The following is a 15,130-nucleotide window of genomic DNA, read 5'->3' as shown; positions in this document are numbered from 1 at the left end:
TTGAGCTACCTGTAAGGCCCTCTAAAATATGTGGGTGGCAATCACATAAAACAGCTTCAAACCTACAGCTATTTGGGTATCTACAAGCCACGAAGCAAGTACAAAGTACATTCTGAATATGTGTTGCTAAAAGCACAACTCTTCAGTCTTTCTATTTCACAAAATTTGCTCAATTTTTATCCAGGTATTAAATATATCTCTCAGCTAAAGTTTCAGCACATTGTCTTTTGTGGACCCAGATTGTTCGTTAATAAATTTATTTATTTATTTATTTATTTATTTATTTATTTATTTATTTATTCATTCATTCATTCATTCATTCATTCATTCATTCATTCATTCATTTATTCATTCATTCATTCAAAAAAATATCTACAGACTAAGGAGTATAGAATGTAGAAGTTCATAAATTATGGACCTGTTTTGCAAAGGGGGAAACAACCAGGGGTGAAATCTACTTATTTTTCATTCCGGTTTGGAAGTGCATGTGCTGTGCATGTGTGCATCACATGCACACACGGACCCTCTGCACATTCACAAACCATTCTGCGCATGTGCAGAGGGTAACAAACAGGTTACTTCCTGGTTAAGACCAGGAAGTAACGACAACTGGGCCAGTGGGCAGAACTTCGCACCACCAATGCTACTGGTTCTCCGAACCACCCACCACCATTGCTACCAGATCGGCCGAATCAGTCCAAACCGGTAGCATACCTCTGGAAATGACTATTGTTGAAATGTATTTACCAGTATCTTACTGGGAGTGGGGAAAAAATCAATGTTTACGTTGGAGACGGCTTTGGTCGCGTTGGTTGATGATCTCTGGAGGGCTCGGGATAGGGTTGTTCCTCTATCCCCTGGTCCTATTAGATCTATCAGCGGCTTTTGATACCATCAACCATGGTATCTTGCTGCAGTGGTTGGGGGGCCTGGGAGTGGGGGGGGCACCGTTTTTCGGTGATTCTCCTCCTATCTCTCCGACCGCTTGCAGACGGTGTTGGCGGGGGGGCAGAGATCGACCGCAAGGCACCTCATGTGTGGGGTGCCACAGGGGTTGGTTCTCTCGCCCCTCCTGTTTAACATCTACGTGAAGCTGCTGGGGGAGATCATCCGTGGTTTGGAGGTGAGTTGCCAGCTGTACGCTGATGACACTCAGCTGTACATCTCCACCCCGAATCACCCCAACGAAGCTGTCGATGTGATGTCCTGGTGCCTTGAAGCCGTTCGGGTCTGGATGGGGATGAACAGACTTTGACTCAACCCATCCAAGACGGAGTGGCTGTGGATGCCAGTGTCCCGGTACAGTCAGCTAGTTCCGTCGCTGACTTTGGGGGGCGAGTCACTGGCCCCCAGGGAGTTGGTTCGCAGCTTAGGCGTTCTCCAGGATGTATGGCTGTCGTTAGAAGAGCACTTGACGGCTGTTGCCAGGGGAGCTTTTTATCAGGTTTGCTGATCCGCCAGCTGTGCCTTCCTGGACCGGGATTCATTATGCACGGTCACTCATGCCCTCGTTACTTCCCGCCTGGATTACTACAATGCTCTCTACATGGGGCTCCCCTTGAAGAGCACCAAGAGACTTCAACTGGTACAGAATGCGGTTGCGTGGGGGATAGAGGGAATGTCTTGGAGCTCCCATATAACACCTCTCCTGTGCAAGCTGCACTGGTTGCCAGTGGTCTTCCGGGTGCAATTCAAGTTGTTGGTAATCACCTTTAAAGCGCTCCATGGCATGTGACCACTTACGGGACCGCCTACTGCCGCCAATAGCCTCCCATCGACCTGTGCACTCTCACAGAGAGGGTCTCCTCAGGGTGCCGTCAGCCAAACAATGTCGACTGGTAGCCCCCAGGGGAAGAGCCTTCTCTGTGGGGGCACCTACCCTATGGAATGAATTGCCTCTGGGGCTACGCCTTCTTCCCGACCTCCGGGCCTTTAAGCACGAGCTCAAGACCTTTTTGTTTCACCGAGCAGGGTTGGCCTAAGGGTAATTTTAATGGGTGGTTTTATTACTTGTTATTTTAATATTCAGCCTATGTAATCAGATTTTTAAAATGAAATAGCGTGTTTTAATTTTTGTATATGTCTTTTTAACTTAGCTGTAAACCTCCCTGAGTCTTCGGAGAAGGGCGGTATAGAAATGTAAATAAACTAAAGTAAACTAAACTAAACAAACTTTCTTCTTTTCTTCTTTTTATGCACATTTTTTTTCTTTTCCTGTTTAATTTTGCTTTGTTCTTATTTTCTTTTACAGTTAGTATTTTTAATTTTGGAAGTAAAGTGAAAAAAAAATTGAAAAAAATTAGGTTGCAAAGTTCACAGAAGTTAAGTTGTATTTACTGAGACTGGCTAAACATGCTGACTTATGACATGTTGTGAAGAAGCTACTACTTTAAGGAAATCTTGAAATTATTGCATTAAATATAGTAATTTACTGTTCTTTATTTCTCAGGAGAATCCCAACAGCCAGATTAAAACATTACATTGATATCCACTCAAAAAATTGGAGATGGAGGTAGAAGCATAATGAAGGATTCCTGTATTTCAACTTGAATTCTTATTGGCTACATTTTATGTTATATTAAGGAGCGGCTGGTTAATTGAGATCCTGCTGGGTGTTTTAAACAGCTACATTTTATATTGAGATGTTGATCTTTATTGCAGTGGTTTTAGAGATTCTTCCTAAGGTGATACCCATTTTTCCTCTCCCCATCTGCAACATCAGTAGCAGCCCTCTTCCAAGTGTTCACAAGTATTATCAGCCTGGAGATCTCATAATTTCTGCCATCATTTATCAGATCATTTTTGTTTCATCTGAGATCACTTTTCAAAGTCTTCCTTCTCATGAATTGCTTGATCAGTATCTGTAAGTATTTTCATCATTACTTTCACCCTCATCTTCAATGGTACCTTACAGATGATATACTTTAGTTGTATGTTCCTTCTTTCTCATTAGTGTCTATTCTGTTGCTTATTCTACTGATGTTAGCAATTGTCATATTTACAGTATAGTTCCTTCTGAAATCAAGTGCTCTGGAAAGACTCTTCCAGTGATTTCAAATATCAAAAAGAATGAAGTAACGGCCTGTTATCGTATTTTGCCCAATTTTTCTGAATATGGACAAAGAAGAAGGATCGGAATGATTATAGTGCAAGATCTTTGAAGGTGTTCCACAAAGATGCCATGGATAAGGTGTCAGCCTTATTCCAGAAAGTCCCCAACTCCAATTCAAACTCCGAGACAAGCATTTCCCAAAGTCCCATTTATTAGAGTAGGTATACTGGCACATCTGGGAAAACCCAAATCTGAGAGTTCTGGATTTTCCCTCAGTAAATCAAAACCCCAAATCCAGCCTATGCACTCATCAGTCTGTCACGTGGCCCAATCATCATCCATCCCAACTTGAGTCATCCCCGCAACCACTCCTCCTCTAGATGCAAAAACACCATGACCTTGACCGAAGGGAAGAATACTATTATGTCTAAGACAATCATTCTTCTAAATCCCCCCCCTTCTACTTTCCCAAGCACAAGAAGTTGGTGGCGGGGAAGCATCTGATACTAATATGGCTTCCAAAGCTGACATAAGGAATGAAATTCAAGGTATTCTACACTCACTCCATCAAGGTCCTTGGGTAGTACAGACATTATGGTGAATGAAGATGGCATAATTCCATTATAAGCTAAAACTGTCTTGAAATTATTTCAGAGGATTAAGGCAGTGTAGATGTCCCTGATATAGGATTCCCCCCCCATCTTCTTTATTACTTACAAATATTTGATTGATAATCATCTTGCATGTATTTCTTTAAACAACACAGGTTAGATACTTGCCTGAAGTAGATCTTCAATGGAACCTTTTCCCAATAAGGTTTATTTAGTTAGCCAAGAACAATAAGAATCAACAGGGGACACAGTGACTCAGTGGCTAAGACTCTGAGCTTGTCGATCGAAAGGTCAGCAGTTAAGCAGTTCGAATCCCTAGTGACATGCAACAGGGTGAGCTCCCGTTACTTGTCCCAGCTTCTGCCAACCTAGCAGTTTGAAAGCACATAAAAAATGCAAGTAGAAAAAATAGGGACCACATTTGGTGGGAAGGTAACAGTGTTCTGTGCACCTTTGGTGTTTAGTCATGCCAGACAAATGACCACAGAGACGTCTTCGGACAGCGCTGGCTCTTTGGCTTTGAAACGGAGATGAGCACCGCCCCCTAGAGTCGGGAATGACTAGCACATATGTGCGAGGGGAACCTTTACCTTTACCTTAATAAGGATCAAAGAAAGGCAGCCTTGTGTTCAACACCATGTATACATACTTGAAATCCATAATATAACAAAATAATCCAATTAAATGAAGAAGCTGCTGTCAAGCTGACTGACTTTGACATTGGAGTTTACATTGAGGCAAGCCTTATTGATTTTATACATGCAATTACACGAGTTTTCTTTCATGGAGAAATTCAAAGTCTTTTATATCATCTTCCCCATTGTCATTTTCATGAGCTGAAAACTGCTATGTAAGCAATGCAGATGACCTAAAAATAAACTACATGGATTTTTATTCAACTTGTATTTTATCTTTTATTTCATCAACAAATGAAGTGGAAATCTCTCTGAGGCATTTGAGAAACTACCTCAATCTTTCACAGGTCTTGGGTGGAATATCTGAGGTGATATGAAATTAAGACAAAACTCAAATTTAAGCTAATTGTGGAATGTTCTGTCACTAAAATATAACTACTCCCCCTTCACTTGACTCTTCTTTGGGATGTTCCTGCAAAAAAATACACGAGCTTAAATAGATAATATAATAGATTTAAGCTTAATGTTAACCGCTCCAATCTTGATTGGAGAAAATATGACTTCAGTAACAGAGTTGTTAATGCTTGGAATACACTACCTGACTCTGTGGTCTCTTCCCAAAATCCCTGAGGCTTCAATCAAAAACTGTCTAATATTGACCTCACCCCATTCCTAAGAGGTCTGTAAGGAGCATGCATAAGAGCACAAAAGTGCCTACCGTTCCTGTCCTATTGTTTTCTTTCGTTATATCCAATTAATATAGTTATTATATACTCATGATTATATATATGCTTATATATTGTTTAGTTATTTCATGCTTATGCTTATATATACTGTGTGACAAAATAAATAAAATTAAAAAATTAAAAAAAATAAATGTTACATTCTGCAAAAGCAGCTTTACCATAAATCTGATATTCATTAGATTAAGATAGCTAAAGAGATCATAGACCCGGGTGCACTTCTTCTTTTTCTAACTAAACATAGTTAGGTCATTTGAAACTCCTTATTGAAACTCATACATTTTGGACTGTTATTTGGTAAGTATAATAGTCCAGAAGTCCACAAAAATAACACTAAATGTGATGGTGTGATTCCAAGACCACTCTTGGAATACTGCATCCAGGTTTGGTCACCAAATGCAAAAAAGTTGTTGAGACTCTAGAAAGAGTACAGAGAAGAGCAACAAAGATGATTAGGGGACTGGGGGCTAAGAAAAATGAAAAACGGTTGCAGGAGTTAGGTATGTCTAGTTTAATGAAAAGAAGGACTACATGGGTGACATGGTAGGAGTTTTCCAATATCTAAGTGGCTTTCACAAAGAAGAAAAAGTCAAGCTATTCTCCAAAGCACCTGAGGGCAGGACAAGAATCAATGGATGGAAACTAATGTAGGAGAGAAGCAATCTAGAACTAAGGAGAAATTTCCTGATAGTTAGAACAATTTAGCAGTGAAATAAATTGCCTCCAGAAGTTGTGAATGCTGCAACACTGGAAGTTTTTATGAAGAAATTGGACGACCGTTTGCCTGAAATGGTATAGTTTTTCCTGTCTGAGCAGAGGGTTGGACTAGAAAACCTCCAAAGCCCCTTCCAACTCTGTTATTCTTTACTCTATAATGGTGTAAAGGAAGAAAATAGACCTGCTGTCAGATTCTAAAGAAACCATATAACAATGTCCCAAAGGTACTTTTTCTTTTCAAGAGGCAACTGGACTTTCAGGTTTGTCTTTGAAGACGTCTCACTTTTCATCTAAGAAGCTTCTTCACAAAAAACAAACAAAAAAAACACTTTTGCGGCAACTATGATCTGGATCAGGAGCCTCCAACCCTGGCAGCTTTAAGACTTGTGGACTTCAACTCCCAGAATTCTTCAGCCAGCTTTGCTGACTGAGGAATTCTGGGAGTTGAAGTCCACAAGTCTTAAAGCTGCCAAGGTTGGAGACCCTTGATCTGGATCACTGAGAATCTCCATAGACATATATCAATGTGTTTTATTACTCCCACTGAAGGTTCCTCACTCATAATTACCAGCACACTTTGGCTCTGGCATTTGCTGTAAAAGAGATCAATGAACATACTGGGATTTTACCCAACATTACCCTTGGTTTCCACATTGCTACTGACAACTCTCTGGAAAGCACAACATATCTTTTAGCAATGGAACTTCTCTCTACAAGAAACAGATTTATCCCAAACTACAAGTGTGATATCCAGAACAGTGCAATAGCTGTGATAGGAGGACCACAGAAAAAGTCCTGCCTCAACGCGGCAATTATATTGCACAACTATAAGTTTCCACAGGTGAGATACAAATACAGATTAAAATAGGAGAAATTATTATTTATTTCATCAAGCCAAAGAATACCAAATTTATTCCTGATGTCATTTCACATATTAATTTCAGATGTCATTTCAGAAAGTAGCATGATGGAACTGAAGTACTATAGTTTATCTTCTTCTGAAGATTTTTGGAAAGGTTTATTAACATAATGTAGTTATTTTAAGATGGAATATGCCATCTACTTCCTTCATCAGGTCTTCAATGATTGCTTCCTTTTTGCCTATTCTCCATTATTTCTCCTCTGTTGTCCATCACCCCATCCTCTGCTCATTTATAATCCCAAAGGTGCCTTACGATACTTTTTCTCAGAAATAACTCAAATGCTTGAAATCTTGAGCAAAGAAGTGGATCAATTCATAAGATCAGAAAGAAATAGTCATCAAAGAGTTGTCAATTTTATTTTGCGAAGTTTTCTCTCTGGTAACACTATACTTCAAACTAGAGCACATAAAACCTTTGCCAGACCTATACTTGAATACTGCTCACCTGCCTGGAACCCTCACTGTATTTCAGACATCAATACATTAGAGAGGGTCCAGAGATATTTTACTAGAAGAGTACTCAAATCTTCTGGTCAAAATAGAATTCCTTATCCCACCGGCTTGAAATTTTAGGTCTGGATAGCCTTGAACTATGCTGTCTATGTTCTGACCTATGCTTAGTTCATAAGATTATTTACCAAAACATTCTACCTGTAAATGAGTACTTTAATTTCAACCGTGATAACACAAGGGCTAGCAATAGATTCAAACTCAATGTAAATCGCTCTAATCTTGACTGTAGAAATAAGACTTCTGCAATATCTTGGGTCTAGAAAACTTGGAACTTCGTCGCCTTCGACAAGATCTGGGTTTAGCATATAAAATCATCTGTTGTAATGTCCTTCCTGTCAATGACTTTTTTAGTTTCAATAACAATATCACAAGAGCTACCAACAGATTTAAACTCAATGTCAACCGCTCCAGTTTAGATTGCAGAAAACACGATTTCTGTAACAGAATTGTATGTACTTGGAATGCATTACCTGACTCTGTGGTTTCTTCTCATAACCCCAAAGGCTTTACTCAAAAACTGTCCACGGTTGACCTCACCACTTTCCTAAGGGGCGTGCATAAGAGCACAAACGTGCCTACCGTTCCTGTCCTACTGTTTCTTCCCCTATGTATATATATGTTTTTAGTACCTCGTTTCTCCTCATATATACGTTCATATATTATATAACCCTTTATGCAACGCTTGTATATATATATTGTTATATTGTTATGACAAATAAATAAATAAAATAAAATAAAATAAATAAATAAATAAAATAAATAAATAAATAGAGTAGTAAATGCCTGGAACACTCTACCTGATCGTGTCGTTAGTCATTCTAATCCCCATACCTTTTACCTTAAACTGTCTACCATGGACCTTTCATGTTTCTTAAGAGGTCCCATGCTTTAAGAGGCATGCATAAGCGCACCAACGTGCCTTCTGTCCTTATCCTACTGTCCCCATTTATATGTAATTAATCATTCTACGTGTTTATGGCTATGCTTTGTTTTCTTATATCCTTTTATTTGTGCCAATTTTTTTTCATGTGTCCATGTCTATGTCTATATCTTGTACTTGTTGACAAAATAAAATAAAATAAAATAATAAAATAAAATAATAAAATAAAATAAATCTCCACTGTTCTTTAATGCTGGCCATATAGTTCTAAGCTCCAAGATTGGAATCATTTCATATTGGAATTATTTCTTTGATGAAATCCTTTATTTCAAATTATTTCTTTGATAAAATCTATTATCCCCCCCGCCTCCCGTATTTAGATCACATATGGATCAGCTCCCATGATGAAGAATGAAGCAGATGCAGGTTTTTTCAGTTGGATGTTCCCAAATGAGATCCATCAGTTTAATGGAATACTATACTTACTATTACAGTTTGGATGGACCTGGGTTGGGATAGTTTCTATGGATGAGGAGAGTAAACAGAGGTTCATTCAAAAATGGCTTTCAAAGTTTTCTGAGAAAGGCATCTGCTTTGACTTTATGGAATGTATCAACCAAATGAAGTATGGCAATGAAGCTGCTGAAATGATTGAAGAGACGGATAAAGTGTATCAAGTCATCATGGGGAGTACTGTCAGTGCAGTAATCTTGAAAGGTGAAATTTGGACCATCATGACTTTGAGAATAATGATCTACTTGTTAGACTCTGAGGATATTCCCAAGGAGAAAAAATCCAAAATTTGGATCATGACAGCCCAGATGGAATTCACCTCCATCCTGATGCAAAGACAGTTGCCCATTGATTTTCTCCATGGTGCTCTTTCCTTTGCAATTCATTCAAAGGAGTTGACCGGATTCCAACAATTTATACAGAAGAGAAACCCAAACTTAGAAAAAGACGATGGGTTTATAAGGGATTTCTGGAAAGATGCATTTGAATGCTCATTCTCCAGTGATGTTACAGATGGGAATGCTGAAAGGATCTGCACTGGAGAAGAGAAGCTGGAGACTCTTCCGAATTCTGTCTTTGAGACCACCATGACTGGACACAGTTACAGCGTCTACAATGCAGTCTATGCTGTAGCACATGCTCTGAAGGCCATGCACTCCTCCAAACTCAAAGAAGTTCAAAGAATGGATGAGAGGAGGTGGAAGTTCTTCCTTCAATCATCATGGCAGGTAATGTTAGACAATGCAGAGTTCAGGAGGGTCATCAGATCATGTAGACAGTAATGGATTGCTCAATTGATCAGAGCAGTGGTAGTCAACCTGGTCCCTACCGCTCACTAGTGGGCGTTACAACTTTCAAGGTGGGCGGTAGGGGTTTTGACAAATTGTCAAATTATAAATTTTATAAAGTAAAGTTACTTCCCTACTTTATAAATCACCAATACTGTGGAACCGGTGGGCGGTTAGAAAATTTTACTACTAACAGAAATACAAAAGTGGACGGTAGGTATAAAAAGGTTGACTACCCCTGGATTAGAGTAAATGCCTGTTGGGTTTATCACTTTCTCAGTTTTGTGGTGAAATTCTCATTTTAAGTATTTTCAAATATAACATTTTTGTTAGGCAATAGAGTAAAAATTGCACATGACAGAATGTACTTATCTTCCAATTTTAAATAGCATAGACTGAAGCAAAATTTAACAAAAGTTAAGCTTATTTTCTTTAAGCATAGTCAAAATTAAAAGGAATAAACTGATATTCGTTGGTGCCATTTAAAGAATGCTGCTATCCTCCCTCCCTCCCTCCCTCCCTCCCTCCCCCTCCCTCCCTCCCTTTTCTTTTCTGATTTGTCTTTCCTGTAGCTTCACTATTTTCTGCAACGAATTTCCTTTAACAACAGTGCTGGTGAAGAAGTTTCTTTTGGCCCCAATGGGGAATTGCTGACTGGATTTGATATTCTCAATTGGGTCACATTCCCAAATAAGTCCTTTCGGAGAGTCCAAGTCGGAAAGATCGACCCCATGGCTTCCCCAGACAAACTCCTCATCATTTCTGCCAAAGATGCTGTTTGGCCCTTCATATTTAACCAGGTATGTCTCATTTTTCACTCCTTAGGAAGCCACTTAGTGACTGACATATATCAATCAATGCTTAAAAAATAAACAATTGGATCAAGCTATTCAGCAGCCTCAAATAGATGAAAGAACCTGTCAAAACTCTGTTTTGGAAATTTATTTTAAATATATTCTATCTGTCTGTCTGTCTGTCTGTCTGTCTGTCTGTCTGTCTATTGATCTATCTATCTATCTATCTATCTATCTATCTATCTATCTATCTATCTATCTATCTATCTATCTATCTAGTACAGTGCCATATGTTTGCACACTAATTATAATATTCATGAGAAAGGAGGTATAATATTGCTTTAGAAACAACATTATTGCCTCGTTCAGTGTAATAATTTCATAGAACCATACTCCCAGAAATTCTTAAATTTGTAGATGAAAAAGGAACTCTTTTACTATTTGGTGGATATATCTCAATGTAAACAACTTTTGGAAACAAGAATGTGAGGCAATGGTCAGAATTACCTGTACATTCAGCTATAAGCAGCCAAATTCAAAATATTTCTGTTTTAAACATTGGATTTTTTCCCCCTATGAAACATTCACAAATCTTTCAATAAGAAATGTATATTGAAAATGGAAAACTCAAGCCAGTTTTGAAAGAGCCATAGCAAATGTAGGACCCCAATCAAAAAATTTAAAAAGTCAAGGACTGGACTAGAATTTTAAATTTTAAATTTGGTTTTAATGGGGTTTTACTATTTTATTGGGGTTTTAATATTCGGCAGTATTTAATAAGTTTTTTAAATTGGGGTTTTAACTTGTATTTATTTATGTGTATATTTTACTTGGCTGTAAACCGCCCTGAGTCCCTTGGGAGATAGGGCGGTATAAAAATATGATTAAATAAATAAATAAATAAATACATAAGGAAAGTATGTTCCAAGGATTGGAGAATTAAAAGCTCTCCCCTCACCCACTACTGTTCCTTCAGAATATATCTTTAGAATATAAGGTTTGAGTCAATCAATAAATCCATGAATTTAATAGATGTGTCATAAGGAGTAGTTGAGGGATTCAGAGGAGAATTTAAACAGAAATAAATCTAGAAAGCCAAACAACAAACTTTGAGTTAGATACAGAGTGTGCCTATGTTTAATTGATGATTTATTTTTATTTAGTGAATGGCAAATACATGGATTTATAGTAGTTCAAATGTTAACATCTAGTCCAACCAGCCATTCAAGGACAGGGTGAAAAATCAGACATTGGGCCAGTGTAAGCTCTTGATGGACATTCGTACACGATATGGTGGATATTTTGTCAAGGAGCACCACAGTCACACTGAGGGGTAGAGACAAGACCTCAGATAAATAATGAGTCCTGGCAGACACAATGTTGGGTAGGGATCCTGTTCAGAGTTGACCAATGCTGGTGAGGAAGATCAAAACCTTTTGTGTAGGGTCATCTATGTAACTGTCTGTATCTGGATGTTTAGCAGCCCATTTGGCTTTCCACTGTGTGTTGACATCAAAGTTGTTAGACAGCTGTTAAGAGAGTGCCAGAGAGGGCTTCCTGGATTCAAGTCTGCCAATCGATAGATGAGGAAGATCAGCATGCACAGGAAGAAGTGGGTTTCTCATAATTTTGTTGTACTCCTTCACTAAGGGCTTCTTAGTGTACTTCTTCGTAGGGCTGGTGGTGCAATGTGGCTCAAGACGGGGAGCCAGCAAGTAGGAGTAGAATTTAGGCAACCACTTATGATCCTCATTGTATTTTTTTTAATTTGCATTTATATCCCACCCTTCTTCGAAGACTCAGGGTAGCTTACACTATGTTAAGCAACAGTCTTCATCCATTTGTATATTATATACAAAGTCAACTTATTGCCCCCAACAATCTGGGTCCTCATTTTACCTACCTTATAAAGGATGGAAGACTGAGTCAACCTTGGGCCTGGTGGGACTTGAACCTGCAGTAATTGCAAGCAGCTGTGTTAATAACAGACTGTCTTAGCAGTCTGAACCACCAGAGGCCCTTCATGACTGATGAAAAGAACTATCATGAAACATAAATTCTTCATTTGAAAGACTTCTTTTTTTTTTTTTTTTTTTGTAAACAGACATTACCTCTTTCCATTTGTAACAAGAAATGTCCTCTTGGCCATAGCAAGATAAAAGTGGAAGGGCAATTATCTTGCTGCTATGACTGTAGACGGTGTCCTAAAGGGAAGATAGCGGACCAGCTGGGTAAGCAAAGGATATGTCTACATACATACATACATACATGTATACATACATACATATTTAGGAGAGAGACTGACATTGCCAGGGGAGGAATGAAATGAGGAATCTGTTTAGAGTCTCTACATAGTCACAACAAGATAAGGTCCAAAACCCTTTGAATGTAATTGAACCTTATCTAGCCTTACTCAGGTGCAACATGGACGCGGTGGCTTAGTGGCTAAGATGCTGAGCTTGTCGATCAAAAGGTCGGCAGTTCAGTGGTTCGAATCCCTAGTGCCGCGTAACATGGTGAGCTCCCGTTACTTGTCCCACCTTCTGCCAACCTAGCAGTTTGAAAGCACGTAAAAAATGCAAGTAGAAAAATAGGGACCACCTTTGGCGGGAAGGTACCAGTGTTCCGTGCACCTTTGGCATTGAGTCATGCTGGTCACATGACCACGGAGACGTCTTCGGAGAGCGCTGGCTCTTCGGCTTTGAAACTAGAGTCAGGAACGACTAGCACGTATGTGTGAGGGGAACCTTTACCCTTTACCTTTACCTTTACCCAGATGCAAACCATTTCTTGAGAACATAATTGTGCAAGGTTTGAGCAATAAATCAGTAAATTAGAACTCTTTGAATTTGGACCTCATTCTTTGCACCTGACAAGGACATTATAAATTGCATTATGAATTTATTTATTTATTGAATTTATATTGCTGCCTATTTGCCCATGGTGATTCAGGGCGGCTTACACAATATAAAACCACTTTTAAAACAATAAAACTAATAAAAAGAATCAAATAAATTAATATAATATAATATAATAAAATCACCACCTACCCCCGCCCCAGAGACAGCAGATCACATGAGCTGTTTAATGGGCTCTGTCCCGTTCTGGGTTCCCCAGGCCCGCTGGCAGAACCAGGTCTTCAGCACCTTCCAGAAGAGTATTAGAGTGGAGGCCGTTCTAATCTTTGGAAGAATGATGTTCCAGAGAGAGGGAGCCACCACAGAGAAGACCCTTCTTCTGGGTCCCACCAGGTGTTTCTCCCTCAGGGATGGGACCCACCACATTCCCTGCCTCCCTGCTCTGATGGGTTGAGTAGCTGTGATTGCAAGAGACGGCCCCTCAGATAATTCCCTCAGAATTACTTTAAGAAGAAAGCAAACAGAATCCTTATGTAAATCATAGTATCTTAGTGGATATAATCTGTGAGGAATGGTTGATGCTCAAAAGCAATGATTTTATTTTTGTTTCATTTTTTCCCCCAGACTTGGATGATTGCCTCACATGTCCAGAGGATCAATATCCAAACAGAGTTCAGGATAGGTGCCTTCAAAAAAGCATAAATTACTTAACTTATCAAGAACCTCTGGGGATTTCTTTGGTAGTGAATGCCATCTTCTTTTCTTTTGTCTCAGCTACGATTCTGGGGATCTTTGTTAAAAACCAGGAAACTCCTATTGTCAAAGCCAACAACAGGAACCTCACTTATTGCCTTCTCAATGCTCTCTGCACCTCATTCCTTTGTGCTTTGCTCTTCATTGGGCAACCTGACCAAGTGAAATGCCTCTTGCGACAAACTGCCTTTGGCGTCAACTTCTCTGTAGCTCTTTCTTGTATATTGGGGAAAACAATCATAGTGGTCCTTGCTTTCATGGCCACCAAGCCCGGATCCAAAATGAGAAAATGGGTGGGGAAAAGGCTGGCTCTCTCTATTGTCCTATCTTGCTCCCTGACACAATTCTGCATTTGTGTAGTGTGGCTCACAATTTCTCCTCCCTTCCCAGATTCTGACATGCACTCCATGGCTGAAGAAATTGTTCTACAATGTAATGAAGGTTCAACCACAATGTTTTATACAGTGCTTGGCTTTCTGGGGTTCTTGACTGCTGTCAGTTTCACTGTGGCCTTTCTAGCCAGGAATTTACCTGACAGCTTCAATGAAGCCAAATTTATCACCTTCAGCATGTTAGTCTTTTGCAGTGTCTGGGTGTCATTTGTTCCCACCTATCTGAGCACCAAGGGGAAATACATGGTGGCTGTGGAGATCTTCTCCATTTTGGCTTCTTCAGCTGGATTACTAGGTTGCATTTTTGTGCCTAAATGTTATATCATTATTCTAAGACCTGATCTGAATAAGAAAGAGCAACTAATAAAGAAATGAAACTGGTTTTTATATCAGACCCCTTGAATGTAGTCACGTTGGTGACTTTCAGCATAAAATTTTGTTTTCTTAAATTTGGGGTTCTGCAATCGTCCCTCCTTTAGCACATCCAGGTGACATGCAAAAAAGTATCTCAGACAATGTCTTTCAAGTTCAGTTCAGAACTTAGAGAGCTCTTTTCAAATGTTAGATAATTGCTCTGAGCTCTGATTGGAGTATTAGGGAATACATAATCAAGAAGACAATGGTGCATGAAAATCAATTCTTAATGTTATAATCTACTCTAATCTCAAAATGAAATGCTTCCTGTCTTGCAGCAGTTGAACTTCATAATACCCCCACTCAGGGATGAAATTTACTTACCTTCCCTACCGGTTCAGAAGTGCATGCACTGTAAGCATGCGCTCACTTTGTTGCGTGTATGCATCATGTCCGCGTGCAGATTCTCTGCACATGTGCAGAGGTAAAAAACAGGTTACTTCCTGGTTAAAACCGGGAAATAACGATGACTGGGCCACCATCGCTACCAGTTCTCCGAACCATCCACCGTCATCGCTACCAGTTCAGCCAAACTGGTATGAACC

At 39.3% G+C, this 15,130-nt stretch overlaps 1 protein-coding gene across 1 annotated transcript; it reads left to right on the top strand.

Moving 5' to 3' along the window:
• The first annotated feature begins 2,642 nt into the window (after positions 1-2,642).
• Positions 2,643-14,546, top strand: LOC131197941 (vomeronasal type-2 receptor 26-like). Its single transcript, XM_058182446.1, has 6 exons — positions 2,643-2,863; positions 6,308-6,599; positions 8,454-9,314; positions 9,947-10,174; positions 12,273-12,399; positions 13,651-14,546. The coding sequence occupies exons 1-6, from the start codon at positions 2,643-2,645 to the stop codon at positions 14,544-14,546; spliced, it is 2,625 nt and encodes an 874-aa protein (XP_058038429.1).
• Positions 14,547-15,130: the final 584 nt, after the last annotated feature.

This window comes from Ahaetulla prasina, chromosome 4 (assembly GCF_028640845.1).
Source record: "Ahaetulla prasina isolate Xishuangbanna chromosome 4, ASM2864084v1, whole genome shotgun sequence".
NCBI classification, from domain to species: Eukaryota; Metazoa; Chordata; class Lepidosauria; order Squamata; family Colubridae; genus Ahaetulla; species Ahaetulla prasina.
The sequence above is the reverse complement of the archived record's forward strand: the minus strand, read 5'-3'. Positions and strand labels throughout refer to the sequence as shown.

What these genes read in the sequence shown, in the direction of transcription:
- LOC131197941 (XM_058182446.1), top strand. Translation starts at nt 2,643, where the DNA reads ATGTTGATCTTTATTGCAGTGGTTTTAGAGATTCTTCCTAAGGTGATA. An exon ending in TCCTTCAATCATCATGGCAG is followed by an intron (nt 9,315 to 9,946) that starts GTAATGTTAGAC and finishes TCTTTCCTGTAG; the next exon opens with CTTCACTATTTTCTGCAACG. An exon ending in GGCCCTTCATATTTAACCAG is followed by an intron (nt 10,175 to 12,272) that starts GTATGTCTCATT and finishes TTTTGTAAACAG; the next exon opens with ACATTACCTCTTTCCATTTG.